Raw genomic sequence first — 15412 nt, forward strand, 5'->3', positions numbered from 1 at the left:
ATCTCAGCCAAACTTTTCTCTGACACGTTCACCAATTAAACAGAGTTAAAGCTGCATGAATTTTTGACTGAGAGGGAGTCTTTTGTTACTCCACCTCCAATCTCTCAGGATCAAGCCTTGACAAGGGCAACATGTTACTGACTGGTCAGTTTGACCCTCTTGAGCTTCTGTCTCCTGGGATCCAGCTTACTCCTCCCTTTGATTTTGTGGCTAGTACAGTGAGAAGAAGCCTAAACTTAACTAAACTTTTAATCATAACGCGCTTATAAGAATATAGATGGGATCTTGTGATCATATAAAACCTGATTATCACTCCCTCTGGGAAATAAACGACACCATGGTTCTGGTTACTGATGGATTTATTGCACTTGTCATCCTTTTCTCTGCCATTACATCCACCGTCATTGGCAATTCACCGTCAATGAAATCCACCGTCAATGAAATCCACCGTCAAACTACAGTTTGACAATGTAAAAGATAAACACGTTCACATACACTATAAAGAGGTAAATACAAATACACTCGGGAAATACAAACGTAATACACATACCTCGCTGGCTGCATATAACCAAGAGGGAATGAGTTCATTTGAAAATATCTGGTTCAAAAAACAAAAATGAAAAACATCTTTACTTCTTCGCTCAAAACACAAGTAACTCTTGTCATCCACACACGGAGAATAACTTCTCACCCCATGTGTGTTTCTCCTGTTGCACCTTAAAAAGTGTCTGTGTGCAACGCAAATGTACTTTAGTTCCTAATTAACATCAACACTCAATGTTCATGAATAGATTAAATAAATATAACAAAAACATGTTAAATAATAAGAAATAATATGTATGGCAGTTATACTGATAATGTTTAGAGTTAAGCAAGTCAGAAAAGCTGCCTAACTTATTATATATACATTTGTTCTCCCTTTCTCTTTTCACCCTTCCCATCATTTGTAGATAACTCAGAAATCATTTATAAAAAATGCGACAGAAGTGTCTTTTTCTCAGTACATGTTTTTTTCTTATTCCCAGAATCCCGCAAGTTCCTTCTATATGCTCGTCAGATCGAGATCCGAGGTGTAGACATTGACAACCCCTACTACAACTACATCATCTCCTTCACCGTGCCAGACATAGACAACGTGACAGTGGTGGACTATGACGCCGTGGAGCATCGCATCTACTGGTCAGATGTTCGAACGCAGACAATCAAGAGAGCCTTCATTAACGGCACAGGGGTGGAGACTGTTGTGTCTGCTGGTGAGAGCGATTACAGCAATATCTGTCATTCCAATGTTTTTAATTTTGTTTTTATTCCAGTTTACACTTAAACCTCTCTGTATCTGTCTGAAAATTAGATTAAACCCTAACCATTTCCATTTCTCCAGACCTTCCTAACGCTCACGGCCTGGCAGTAGACTGGGTGTCCAGAAACCTCTTCTGGACCAGCTATGATGCCAATAAGAAGCAGATCAATGTGGCCAGACTGGATGGATCTTTCAAGAATGCTGTCATCCAGGGTTTAGACAAGCCCCACTGCCTGGTGGTGCATCCTCTACTGGGGTGAGTGTTGTCGCCAGTTAGTTAGGCCTGCGTTCAGATCGAGTTGTGAATTCTCTTTCTGATGCTCTTTTTCTGTTTTCCATTTCACTTAATAAATTCAAGAGCATTTGCTGCCTATATGCTTTATAACAACACCTTTGGTGAAGGTTTTTAAGGTAGAGCTGTAGCTCCCTTGGCCTACTAGATTTTCCTCATGTGATGCTCCTGTTGTGTCTCCTACTGTGATGCTTCATTGGTAGAGCATTGCTCTGCTCCAGAAAAGAGATTTCAGCCCCTCTTCATGTCTCATAACATTAATATCCCTCTTCAGGAAGCTGTACTGGACTGATGGTGACAACATAAGCATGGCTAACATGGATGGTAGCAACAGCACCATACTTTTCACTGATCAAAAAGGACCAGTAGGTGAGCAGATGTACCCCCTACTGCGAAATAATACTGGATCTCTGTTAAACTCTACAGGGTGAAAGCACAGATTAAGCATATTGGAGATGTATGTGTATAATAGCATCATTATTCTTTCCACTTAGGCCTTTCTATCGACTATGAAAAAGAGCAGCTGTACTGGATCAGCTCAGGAAACAGCACCATTAACCGCTGTCAGCTGAATGGAACTAAACTGGAGATCCTGGAAGGTGTAAAAGGCAAACTTACCAAGGCTACTGCCTTGGCTATTATGGGTAAGATGATACTTTAAAATGTTCTGCTCTTTTTTAATCTTTCTGATCTTGATAGTTACATGATATTACTGCTTATATGCTAAGAAATCACTAGCCCATGCTAAAGGGATAACATACAAATATATGAAACAATGTCCCTCACTGTAGGAGACAAGATGTGGTGGGCAGACCAGGGAACTGACCAGATAGGAACATGTGACAAGAAGGACGGAGGAAACTGGAAGGTTTTGCGAAACAACACCTCCCCTATGATGCACATGAGGATCTATGATGAGGATGTGCAGAAAGGTAAGAAAGATCACTGAAAGAAAAACGTTACTGCTTGTGGTTTTTGTCAGTAATGAGTCAAAAAGTAACCCTACATAATTTGGAAGAGTTGGAAAGTCAATTTAGATTAAAATAACTTGAGTGTCATGTTTTGAAGCGGATGTAAAAAAAAAAAAAGTAAAAAGTTAGTGCTCCATTCAGCGTAAAACTGGAAACGAAAAATACTTTTCTTTCTTTTTGGGCCTCAGTGATCCTCTCCTTTTCTTTTAGCGGGTATCAACCTGTGCAGTAACAACAATGGAGACTGCTCCCAGCTGTGTCTGCCCACTTCACCAACAACCAGGGCCTGCATGTGCACGGCTGGATACAGCCTCAAGACAGGACAGCAGTCCTGTGAAGGTAAAACACTGCGTCACAGCTACAGTCACACATACAGTACAGTGGAAATGCAGGTTGTTCTAAAACAAAACACGTATTGTATTGTCTTTGAGCAGGCATGGGCTCTTTCCTGCTTTACTCTGTTCATGAGGGAATCAGAGGAATTCCACTCGACCCGGCAGACAAATCTGACGCCTTGGTGCCAGTGTCTGGCACCTCTCTGGCTGTCGGCATCGACTTCCACGCTGGTGAGTAACACTGAGGGACATCAATAACTAGATGAGCTCTCAGTGAAGTAAGTATTTACAGGATGACACAAAAGGCCTCTTCATTTTCAGAGAATGACACCATCTATTGGGTGGACATGGGCCTGAGCACCATCAGCAGGGCTAAAAGAGATCAGACATGGAGAGAAGATGTGGTCACCAACGGCATTGGCAGGGTTGAGGGCATCACAGTCGACTGGATAGCAGGTCTAGTAACAATAACAGATTTGAAATCCTACTTTAATTCACTTGTCCATATTTCACAAAGGACCACATACTGTAGCTGATTTGCATCCCTGTTCTTTTATAGGAAATATTTACTGGACTGACCAGGGCTTTGACGTGATCGAGGTGGCCAGGCTGAATGGCTCCTTCCGCTATGTAGTCATTTCCCAGGGCTTGGACAAGCCCAGAGCCATTACTGTCCATCCAGTTAAAGGGTAAGTCTTCCTGCCTTCTGTAATGCTGTTGCCTTCAGGTACTTGCAATGTAGTTTCAACCGTGCTACTATATTTCAAAATTCCCATAAAATGCACTTTTAAATCTTGTCGGTGTGTCCCTGTGTGCAGCTATCTGTTCTGGACTGAGTGGGGTCAGTATCCTCGTATTGAGCGCTCTAGGTTGGATGGCTCCCAGAGGTTGGTCCTGGTCAATGTGAGCATCAGTTGGCCCAATGGAATCTCCATCGACTACGAGGTGTGGACCACAGCTGACATCATAGCTCCTAAGACCGTCTTAAATACATTTGTCATTATTAATGATTTTTTCCAAAGACTGGACCATTGGTCAGCATTTCTTTAATACAATGAGAATTATCTATAGTTCTTACTGATTAGATTATATCAGTGGTGCATTATATGCCCTGTGATTTCATAAATTGAATTGTAATACGTAATTAACTCTACTTAATGTAGCCACAAGTCAATATAGTAGGTTCAAAATAGTTAGTTTTAGAGCTGCCACAAAATCAAATTTTTGCCAATGATGGTCACCTAAAATCACACATACAAATCATCCAGTATTACATATTAAAGCGTTACGTGCTGGAGGGTATAAGCTAAAGGGGCATTAGAATGATTTCTATGTTGTCTATGTGTTTATGAACAGTACCAGTAATCCAGCCTCCCTAATACTGTTTCTTCTTATGTTAATTTGTGAAAATGTGACCTTCCCTGAATAATCAACACTATTTTATGTCTGCTTTTTCTTTGCAGGGGGGTATGCTGTATTGGTGTGATGCCAGGACAGACAAGATTGAGCGTATCAACCTGGAGACTGGAGAGAACCGGGAGCTGGTGCTGGCCAACAACAACATGGACATGTTCGCTGTGTCTGTTTTTGAGGAATTCATCTATTGGAGCGACAGGTCAGTTCAGAGGTTAATTAATGTGTTGAACCAACCATTGAACCATATTTTTCCATTGCTCTTATTACCTAGCCATACTTTTCAATGCATGACAGCTTTTAAGCCATGTGGAAGATTTCATATTGTATTGTTGTTAATTGACTCACAGTTTTGCTGTCTTATGTTTAGGACTCATGCCAATGGCTCCATTAAGAGAGGCAGCAAAGACAATGCTACAGATGCTGTGCAGCTCAGGACTGGCATTGGTGTACAGCTGAAAGACATCAAGGTTTTCAACAGGGCCAGGCAGCAAGGTAGGAACACACACAAAACACTCACATTCCTAAACTTAAACCCAAACCCCCCCCCAAAAAATCATCTTTTTTTCTATGAAGTCTGTTGAAAATGTCCTCACAAGAACATTGTTCTGCCTTCTGTTCGTCCTCACATGTATACAAAAACAAGCCCTCACACACAATGATAAAAACCTTTACCACCCAACTTAATCCACATCCCCCAGGAATAGATGAAATTGAAATTGTGTTTAACAAGGCTCATTATTTGTTTTAACAACACACCTCATAAACGTGTCACACTTCCCCCAGGCACCAACGTCTGCAAAGACAACAACGGTGGCTGTGAACAGCTGTGTCTTTTCCGAGGCAACGGGCAGCGCACCTGCGCCTGTGCTCACGGCATGCTGGCAGAGAACAACCGCGGTTGCCGCGACTATGACGGATACCTGTTGTACTCGGAGCGTACCATTCTGAAAAGCATCCACCTGTCTGATGAGACGAACCTCAACGCGCCAATAAAGCCGTTTGAGGACCCTGACCACATGAAGAATGTCATCGCCCTCAGCTATGACTATCATGGCGGTGGAGGGAAGGGAACCAACCGCATCTTCTTCAGCGACATTCACTTTGGCAACATCCAGCAGATCAACGATGATGGCACAGACCGCAAGATTGTGGTGGACAGTAAGTATGGACCCATCAATCACAAATGCCATTCTTTTTAACACTTCGGAAAACCCACAAAACTCTCCATTACTCATCACTTATCGCGCAAACCTTTTCCCTCTGTCTACATATATTTCAGCTGTTTTAGCTTGCGGTACCATTTCTTTTATCCTGTCCATTAATAATTGAATGTTGTCCCTCGTCTCCTCGACACTGTTAACAGCCATCATCGCGCATTTTGACAACACAAGCACCCAGGAGGATTCACTGTATGCACACACAGCTGCAGCTTCTCAACGAGAGGAGATTGACATCACTTAGGGCTGCCACTTGAAGAAAACACACTTGCACACACTTACACACACACACACACACACACACACACACACACACACACACACACTGTGCTTTTTGCTTGCTTCAACACTGAAGTGTCTTTTAAATCCCTCTCTCTAAATGATTCAAAAGAAGCTTGTTGAACTCCATCCAGAAAAGCATTACATTTAAAAGCCCTGGACCCAAAGCTGTTAGCTTAGCAAGCAGTATTCCAAACATGGATTTTTTTATAGGAAAGACAGGAAAACAAGTAAAGTGCATGGGGTTAGTGTATGTTCTTGATGTTGTTTTGAACAGATTGTGAAAATGATTGCTTGTTTTTGCACATCAGTTTTTCATCCACCGGCTACAGAATTTATTTGATGGAGAATTACATTTTACAGCTGATATCTTCCAGATAAGACTTGCTAATCAATCAATATTATCATAAATCAACTTTTAGTTTTACTACATTCTGCTGTCCAAATTGACATACTCTTAGTATAAAGTAGCAAAATGGGTAATGAGGTTTTTAGTTCACACATGAAGAGTTGTTTATCTGATTTAATAGACAACAATGGATTGAAGTTCATTGCATTTAACATCACTTTGAGTATTGCATATGTAATTTTTCATTTATTTCCATACAGTGATATACAAATATGCATAGTAAGTGAGTAATGAGGTAGCAGTATTTTCTTTCTGGCCAAAGAGTCAGTTTTGGCCTCTTTCTGAGGTTGAGTCCAGCTCAAAGGGCTGTACCACATCCCTCCCCATCACATCAGGGCAACCAATCAGACAGCTTTTGCAACATGCCCAGCGTTCTCTCCCCAGCTCTATTAAGTCTCGTCTAAACTTCTGAGACATAAACCCATATAGTATAGGGTTTACCACTGCTACTGAAGATGCTAACAGTCTGGCCAGGATGGCAATAGTGTTGAAGCCATGCGAGCCTGTTATGGTTCCTCCAATGAAGGAGAACATGAGGGCATAGGAGGGTAGCCAGAGGAGAGTGAAGACCAGGACCAGGAGAGCTGAAGTGTGAGTCACCTGGCTCTGGTAGCGCTCCAGCTGGGGAGCGTTCCTCAGCAGCTGTGTATGTCGAAGGAAACAGTAGATCTTGGCATACATCGCTACAATGATGCCCAGTGGTAGAGCAAAGCCGCACAGGAAGAGGGCAATGCTGTAGACCAGCTGGCCGAAGTCAGACAGGAAGGCAAAGCAGTACACTGAGCTGGAGCCGGTAACTGTGCGGAAGGCAAACTGCGGCGCTGCCAAGGCCGAGGCAGGGACCCAGAGTAGAGCTACTGTCAGCTTAATACGTTGGTGCATTCTTGAACGGTACACCCAGGTGGGGTGTACCACTGTGAGGTAACGTGTCACTGCCAAAGCTGCCAGGGTAAAGACTGAAGCAGCCGAGCAGGCCACACCCAGGAAGCTGATGGCCTTGCACAGGAAACTGCCGAAAGGCCAGAAGCCCAGGGTGATGGCAGAGGTGTGGAAGGGCAGGCAGAGCAGCAGAAGCAGGTCAGCAGCACTCAGAGCCAGCAGCAGGGTGTCTGTACCATGCGGGGGTCGACTTCCTTTCCTCCTCCTGCCAGTAAGAATGGTAATGACCAGGGTTTGACCCACCAAGCCAGTCACCAGAATTAGTCCATCCAGGATGGGCACCAAGGCCTTAATCAAAGCCTCATCTGCCCTATTCATTTGGCCAAGGCCACTGCTGTTTACTTGCTGCCTCAAAGTCTCCATTCATTCACAATAAAAGTATATTGAGTAATTAATTTAATGACCTGTTAATGTTAAGCATCAGAGCAGCATGTTCACGCAGTGATGCATCTGTTCATGACTTTAAATTGTATTAATTACAGGTGTGACCACCCTCCATTAAGACAGCTAGTACGCTCATAATGATAGCAATTAGCTAATCAGTTAAGATGGTCAGTTGACTTCTTCATTGATATTTATAATCTGTGCACTCACAGGAAGAGAATAGAAAGAGTATATTCCAGTTTATTTTTAGTTTGTGTGTTGAGTTGCAAAAATATACAGTCCATCATTATGCAGTCTGAATTCATTTTCAAGTGCCCAGAGATAGTCAAGTGGTTAAGTCCTCCTGCTCTGTGTCTGCTTGAATCCCTCTTAAAATGTTTCTCTCCCACTATGTCACCTTTCCTGTTTTTCCTGCTGTTAGACAAAATTATAGCTACTTAAAGATGACTGGATGAGACACTCTCCTTATTTGAAAAAAATCAAGCGATAGTCTCAGAAAAAACTTCTGTTACTGTTGTGCTGTTATCCAGTTTGACTCAGGAAAAAAATCAATAAACATGACCTTAAAGAGCAGTCCTTGCACACTGGCTTTTCCTTGGCTGCATCAGCATGTCCTTCATAATCCAAGGAAGAAGAAAAACAAGAGAGATGTCAGTGCAGCAGTTACTCTATGGCTGTATTGATTTCTCGAAACCAGGCAACAGTGGACAAATTCATCCCAGTGAATGCTAACAGACATTCCACTTTAAAAGCAGTCAATGCTACTTGATGCTAAGTGGTCACCGCAGCAGGAGGCATCTCGTCCATTTAGAAGCTCCCCAGAGACTTCCAACCATTTAGACATCACCAGCAGAAGAGTTACTGTACGATTCACATGATCTCCAATTGTTGAAGGATAAAATAAGTGATGAACGATCTTAAAATTAACAGTAACAAAGGATTAGTAATACTCAGTTGTCAGTTGGTGCACTACACTACTCCTGTGATAGTCAGAGAGACTGTTCTGAGTGGCAAAGGTCTTTCCAACAGGTTTTCACCACTGTTTGCACAGTAACCAGGGGGAGGGGAAAACTGTTGCTGTTTCTCATTACATAATACTGACTTGAACCTACTTTATTTATCGCTGTTTAGTGTGCAATCTTCCCTTAACTCAAGCAGTTAGCTGCCAAAGTACACCCTTTTCTCATTTCTGTTTTGTACAGTGTGATAGTTTAGTATGGAAAAGACTTTGTTTGCGTCACTCTGTATTCAGTCTTAAACTGGCCTTTAGTTGCATTTGGATTGGTTAACAGGCTATTCAGGCTTAACATCGTCCTACATTAAGGTTAATTATGGCACTTCTTCATTCATTTGAAACATATATTAAAAGGTCAATGATTGACTTTCAGCCAAGAGCAAACAGTTGCGTGTGTGGAGTGTTCAAATTTTTATTATGGGGATAAGTGGTCATAAATGTGGTTGCTAGTATGACCATGAACAGATGGATGCACACCTTGGAACCTGTAAGGCTGTAATGCAGCTCTGTGTCCTTTTCCATGATGCTGTGTGTCATGTAGTTCCCACAGTTAAAAATATCTACTGTATGTACTATGAGTGGGGGGTCACAGGACAAAAGGACGATGGCTATCGAGATCAGCAGCTTTATCTTTGCCGTTCACAGCTGACTTATTCACCCTGGCCTATGTCCCTGAAGTGACTCAAGCTGTTCCAGTATCAGTTTTCTTCCGAACAAGAAGTCACTATGAATGAGAGTGTCCACAGGGAGCGGTATTTGTATGTGCAGGTAGCCAGCCACAAAACAACAGGATGATACAGAATCTTTAAACTCTCTCCAGGAACAGCAGGCATGGCACATACTCTGTATGGTACCACTTTCACTCTTTCTTTTTCACTTTTCTTTTTAAACTTCTCCTTCTTCCTCACAGTGTTTTCACCATCCATGAACTGATGTGGGAAGATGGGAATAACCTAAGAATTTACTACTGCCTCTCTAATAAAGTCTCACAGAGTTAACCATGGGGGCAACTTGTTAAACTATGACAATGATTAATGATTTGTTGAATTCTCACTGAAGGTCCTCATTAAAGCTCCCGCTAACACCCCTGATAGTTGATATTTTTTATAGTGAAATAAAAATAGTTTGTTCTTCTCAAGCGTTTTGCTTCTTACAGTTTTGGCTGGAGGAAAACAAAAGAACTATTGTCTGAAAAACTATCGTCATGGGTCCAAAAATATTTGCAGAGGGCCAACTTCTTCCTTCTCTGCTCCACAGATGTAGGGTCAGTTGAGGGCCTGGCATACCACCGAGGCTGGGATACGCTCTACTGGACCAGTTACACAACTTCCACCATCACTCGCCACACTGTGGACCAAAGCCGCTCTGTGGCCTATAACCGTAACACTGTGGTCACTATGTCTGGAGAAGACCACCCCAGAGCCTTTGTGCTGGACGAGTGTCAGGAGTGAGTCATTAATATCAAAACTTGGTGCTCTGCACTGGATCAGGGCCCAGTTCTAATACTGTTTTTTTTTCTTTTTTTCTTTCTTTTGAACAGTAGATTTCTTTTAGTTTAGTCAACCGGTTAGACATTTTGGGAGCTCCCAGTGCACATCATTATGCTTTTCCTGTGTTTGCTCCCGCTACAGTCTCATGTTCTGGACCAACTGGAATGAGCAGGCTCCAAGCATCATGAGGGCCTCTCTGAATGGTGCCAATGTGCTCGCGATCATCGGCAGTGACATTAAAACTCCCAACGGCCTGGCCATAGATCACCGTGCTGAGAAACTCTACTTCTCTGATGCCACACTGGACAAAATTGAACGCTGCGAATATGATGGAAGCAGCCGTTACGTAAGACAGCCATTTCATTTTTCCTTTGACATACACTTCAGTGTTCTGTGAAATGATGCCTATTTTTTTCCTGCTTTAGGTCTTGTTGAAGAATGAGCCTGTGCATCCCTTCGGCCTGGCTGTGTATGGAGACTACATCTTCTGGACTGACTGGGTGAGGAGGGCTGTCCTCAGGGCTGACAAATACACAGGAGGAGACATGAAAGTGCTGCGTGCTGACATCCCTCAGCAGCCAATGGGCATTGTTGCTGTGGCTAACGACAGCAACAGCTGTAAGTATTATTCACTAAAGTCATTGTGAAATTTGTGTAGGTTGCTTTTGTTGATCACATCATTCCATTTTTTTTATCCATGCTAGCTGCGTGGCTATAGACTGAAATTCTAAGTATTAAATGGATTGCCATGAAATCTGGCAGTTTTGTGGCACTTCTGACTTTTCCTCTAGCACCATCATCAGGTCAAATTTACACTTGGATTTATGACCAAATACCTGCAAAACTAATGATGTTCCTATTAGCCTCAATCGTACTTGTTTATTGCTAATTGGCAAATGTTAGCTACAGTAGAATGGTAAACATTATACAGCAGCATGTTAGCATTGCCAGTGTGAGCATGTTGCCATGCTGGTGTTAGCATTTAGCCTCACTGTTCCACTAGCATGGTTGTTGAGTCTTATTATCTTATACAGGCAACTTCCACAGACTATAAATATGACCAAGCTAAATGTTCCAGTATAGGAAAGGCATATCATTATATACATTATATCATGCTGGACTTTTGGTCAATCATTTGACAAGCAGAGAAAGAAGTGTCCACAAGGAAATAACATGTAACATTACTGCCATAACTGACCCTCCTGTGTTGTACATTTCTCAGGTGAGTTTTCTCCTTGCCGAACAAACAACGGAGGTTGCCAAGACCTGTGTCTGCCCACATCCGATGGACGGGTCAACTGCAGTTGCCGTGGAGACAGACAACTCCTGGGCGACAGCACCTGCTCTTGTAAGAGAAAGTCTTCACTCATTTTAGGAGACAATTTTTCCTCTTGATTAAAAGGTTCAATGTTGCTTAATTCAAATATTTCTACCTCACCAGCAATGAATGTGTCATGTGGAAGTGTGGATGACTTTGAGTGTGGAAACGGCGACTGTATCAACTACAGCCTGACCTGTGATGGCATGGCCCACTGCAAGGACAAGTCTGATGAGAAGCAGTCCTATTGTGGTGATTTTCTTTTATATTTTTTATTAGTTAGAGAACAATGAGCTGTCACAGGTCATCATTTATATTTCATAATTTGCAGATAATTAGCTGATGGTCATATTCAAAGCAATTTAGAATGGGTACAAAAATACAATAAAATATTATTAGATCATTAGGTTATATGAGAGTGAGTGCTAATATGTGACTATACAATAGCCAAAGAGAAAATGACTACCAGGGAAATAAATTTCAATTTGGAGCTAAGCACAGGGGTGGAGGTACATTTAGTATGTTTGATATACAATATGTAGGAGAGCTTATCGGGTTCATTTTCAAAATAGTGAATTGGTAGATTAAACCGTGTTTTAAATGTGCAAAAAAAGGACTCTGGACTTTAGCCAACTCTAATCAACTGCTGTTCCTCCACAGCCAATCGAATTTGTAAGAAAGGCTACAGGCGCTGCATGAATGGCCGCTGTATCGGCCACCAGTTCTGGTGTGATGGCACGGATGACTGTGGTGACCACTCAGATGAACTCCCCTGCAACAGTAAGCAACTTATGTCCATTTTATAGCTGCAACTGATTGAAAAATCATTAGCTAAGCTTTTGATAGATGCACAAAGAGAAACCATGTTGGCCTGGTATCAGATTTTGCCCACACAACACTGATTCTTTTTTCCTCTTGCTCCCCATTTGTAAAACAAAACACAAAAACTTGTGTGCATCCTGCAGTGACACTGTGCAAAGTAGGAGAGTACCAGTGCAAAGATGGAAGTTGCATCTCCAACTTCAGTCGCTGTGACCAGGTGGTCAACTGTGAGGATGCTAGTGATGAAATGAACTGCCGTAAGTAATCTACCATAATGATTTTAAAAAGATTGTTAAAGGGGAAAGCTGAGCTTTAACATGAATGAGATTACACGAGGGAAATTAACTTAATGGATTAGTTAAGATTTCTTTTAAGTTGGTTTTTAAAAGATTTTTCCATTTTTCTCAGAAACCACCGATTGCTCCCGTTTCTTCCGCCTGGGAGTGAAAGGAGTGTCCTTCCAGAGCTGTGAGAAAACTACTCTGTGTTATCTGTCCTCATGGGTGTGTGACGGCAACAATGACTGTGGAGACTTTTCAGATGAGAGAAACTGCCCAGGTTGTGTGCTTTGTTCCCCTCTAAAATACTTTTGGCTTTTCTTGAATTGTCAGAGATTGTACATTATGTTTTCCTGTTGTCTTGCAGATAAAAGGAAGCTTAAATGTCCAGTCAACTTCTTTGCTTGTCCCAGTGGTCGCTGCATTCCTATGAGCTGGACCTGTGATAAGGAGAATGACTGTGAGAACGGAGCTGATGAGACGCACTGTGGTCAGTCTACAAAGTTGTCCTCGAGTACCATTATTTTTTTCCCGAAAACACAAATCATACCAGACTGTTTTTCTTTAGGCTTCCCACTGCACATGGAAAAACTTGCGGTTAGGGTAAGAGAAATATTTTTTTCTAAAATACTGAGCTCTCTTTGCCCTTCTTTTGCAGACAAATTTTGTACATCCTCCCAGTTTGAATGTGCGAACCACCGCTGCATTTCCAGCCACTGGGTGTGTGACGGCTCTGATGACTGTGGCGATGGATCTGATGAGGACCAAAAATGCAGTAAGTGACGTATTACTTACCTCACCAATGTAAAAATGCTTTCTCCCACGCGCAGTGGATTTGACTGTATGCATATTATTTCCTGATGTTATCATCATGTAACTTTCCCATAATGTCGTCACAGAATCCAAGACCTGCAGTCCCGAGGCTTTCCAGTGTCCCGGCTCCCACATGTGTGTGCCTCAACGCTGGAAGTGCGATGGAGACAAAGACTGTCCTGATGGAGCTGATGAGAGTGTCAAGGCTGGCTGCAGTGAGTGGGACAGTTCCAAAAAAACATGGAAGAATTGAAGAAAACAAACAAACAGAAACTCTTCCAACACAGTTCCATGTCCATTAACCATAGTGTGTTTTTTTCCACTTCCAGTGTACACCAACAACACTTGTGATGAGAATGAGTTCATGTGCCAGAACAGACAGTGTATCCCCAAGCACTTTGTGTGCGATCATGACATTGACTGCTCCGATGGCTCCGATGAATCCCCAGAATGTGGTGAGTGTGATCCTGGAAGAGAAATGCAGAAGGACTGAGCAGAAAGTTAGAAAAGTCTGACCACAAAATAGAAGTGATGGCCAAGTGAAGCTTCATGAACCATTTTCTCTTTTTTCTGAGTCCACTAGATGGGGCTCTCTCTTCAACAAAGGGTTGAAAACACACTGAATTGCCATTCCTTTAACCTTTTTCTTTGAACAGAGAGCACCATCTAGTGAGCTCAGAAAATAAAGAAAATGGTTCATGAAGCTTCATTTGACCATCACTACAAAATAGATTGTGAGAGAATGTTCGTCATGATAACAATATCATATATATATCATATATATATATATATATATATATATATATATATATATTAGAGCTGCCAAACGATTACATTTTCTTAATCGCGATTAATCGTTGAATTTCTATAGTTAATCGTGATTAGTCGCATATTTTATCACATGATTAAAATTCTATTATTTTGCATTTCAGAACTGTTTAAGTACATATTAACAATGGAAAGCAATTCTTACCAGTGTATCTTGATTGGGAATCAAATGAATGCAAAGAAAGTTACTTTATGAACTTGATTTTAAGATTTGTAATTGTTTATTATTTATTTAATCTAGTCACACATTTGAATCTAGACTCAATATTAGGGTTAATTAAAAAGAATTAACGCATTATGCTCGGCCCTTAATCGCATCGTGATTAACGCGTTAATGCTGACATAAGCCCTAATATATATTCATATTCATATATATATATTTATTTATTTATTTGTTTGTACAATCTGGGGTTGAGGCTAATGATAAACATACTCTGGTTCTGGTGTAGAATACCCAACATGTGGTCCAGATGAGTTCCGCTGTGCCAACGGCCGCTGCCTCAACCAGAAGAAATGGGAGTGTGACGGAGAGTTTGACTGTCAGGATGCTTCTGATGAAGCTCCCAAGAACCCTCGCTGCACTGACTCAGGTCGGGATTATAATCACCATTCTTCTCTTAATAACTTATATTTCTCTACCAACATAATGAAGTAAGAATCATATATATAGAAAAAAAGGCAGCATCCTGTTTCAAAGTGACCGTAATGTAACATGCCATTTGTCCATGATTTCAGAGAGGACGTGTAATGAGTCAGCCTTCATGTGCCGTAACGGGAAGTGTTTGAATGAGACTCTGCTGTGTGATCGCAATGATGACTGCGGAGATGGCTCTGATGAACTCAACTGCTTCATCAACGAGTGTCTCAACAGTAAGCTGAGTGGCTGCTCGCAGCTCTGTGATGACCTCAAGATTGGCTTCAAGGTAAGCCTTCTAATTGGTTTAGTTTTAATGCTTCTCCCCCCTCCCCAATTTTTCACGAGCAACTAAAGGAAATCAAATTACTCTGTGAACTCACTGACTTTAATTGGCCAAGAAATAATGTGTCTTATACTGTAGGTACACAGTTACCTCACAGACAAATGGAGTGTATGCTATTAATAGTGAGTTAGGGACCAGAAGTGAAAAGGTTGGGAACAACTCACTTCAGGCATGCGGTTATGTAAGACAAAAACATGTTTTGGCTCTCTTTGGTCGAAAGTAAGAGGCCAGACTTAGAACAGCTTGAACTCTGTGCGAACTCTCATGTCTGTGGTGTGGAGGCTGTGGTCAGAGCTTTATTTGAAAATGATAAGGAATGATTTGTA

The 15412-nt window shown here is 41.8% G+C and overlaps 2 protein-coding genes across 3 annotated transcripts in view; one reads left to right on the forward strand and one right to left on the reverse strand.

The window, feature by feature from the left end:
* lrp1ab (low density lipoprotein receptor-related protein 1Ab) overlaps positions 1 to 15412 on the forward strand; it is a 94318-nt gene that overhangs the window by 61357 nt on the left and 17549 nt on the right. For both annotated transcript variants that reach the window (XM_036008230.1, XM_031283342.2), the window contains exons 29-55: positions 1026 to 1253; positions 1382 to 1556; positions 1867 to 1961; positions 2087 to 2236; positions 2384 to 2524; positions 2774 to 2902; positions 2998 to 3129; positions 3220 to 3354; positions 3458 to 3587; positions 3717 to 3843; positions 4362 to 4513; positions 4682 to 4806; positions 5098 to 5472; positions 9815 to 10004; positions 10189 to 10393; positions 10473 to 10665; positions 11270 to 11395; positions 11489 to 11617; positions 12026 to 12145; positions 12331 to 12444; positions 12596 to 12745; positions 12833 to 12955; positions 13124 to 13240; positions 13365 to 13493; positions 13608 to 13733; positions 14556 to 14696; positions 14842 to 15029. In XM_036008230.1, coding sequence (XP_035864123.1) covers positions 1026 to 1253; positions 1382 to 1556; positions 1867 to 1961; positions 2087 to 2236; positions 2384 to 2524; positions 2774 to 2902; positions 2998 to 3129; positions 3220 to 3354; positions 3458 to 3587; positions 3717 to 3843; positions 4362 to 4513; positions 4682 to 4806; positions 5098 to 5472; positions 9815 to 10004; positions 10189 to 10393; positions 10473 to 10665; positions 11270 to 11395; positions 11489 to 11617; positions 12026 to 12145; positions 12331 to 12444; positions 12596 to 12745; positions 12833 to 12955; positions 13124 to 13240; positions 13365 to 13493; positions 13608 to 13733; positions 14556 to 14696; positions 14842 to 15029 — 4145 coding nt within the window. The remainder of the gene's footprint in view (positions 1 to 1025; positions 1254 to 1381; positions 1557 to 1866; positions 1962 to 2086; positions 2237 to 2383; positions 2525 to 2773; positions 2903 to 2997; positions 3130 to 3219; positions 3355 to 3457; positions 3588 to 3716; positions 3844 to 4361; positions 4514 to 4681; positions 4807 to 5097; positions 5473 to 9814; positions 10005 to 10188; positions 10394 to 10472; positions 10666 to 11269; positions 11396 to 11488; positions 11618 to 12025; positions 12146 to 12330; positions 12445 to 12595; positions 12746 to 12832; positions 12956 to 13123; positions 13241 to 13364; positions 13494 to 13607; positions 13734 to 14555; positions 14697 to 14841; positions 15030 to 15412) is intronic.
* On the reverse strand, positions 5731 to 8099 carry LOC116038766 (galanin receptor type 1-like). Its single transcript, XM_031283402.2, has one exon. The coding sequence runs from the start codon at positions 7519 to 7521 to the stop codon at positions 6484 to 6486; it is 1038 nt and encodes a 345-aa protein (XP_031139262.1). The 5' UTR covers positions 7522 to 8099; the 3' UTR covers positions 5731 to 6483.

The sequence above is a fragment of the Sander lucioperca genome, chromosome 12 (assembly GCF_008315115.2).
Source record: "Sander lucioperca isolate FBNREF2018 chromosome 12, SLUC_FBN_1.2, whole genome shotgun sequence".
In the NCBI taxonomy this organism is placed as follows: Eukaryota; Metazoa; Chordata; class Actinopteri; order Perciformes; family Percidae; genus Sander; species Sander lucioperca.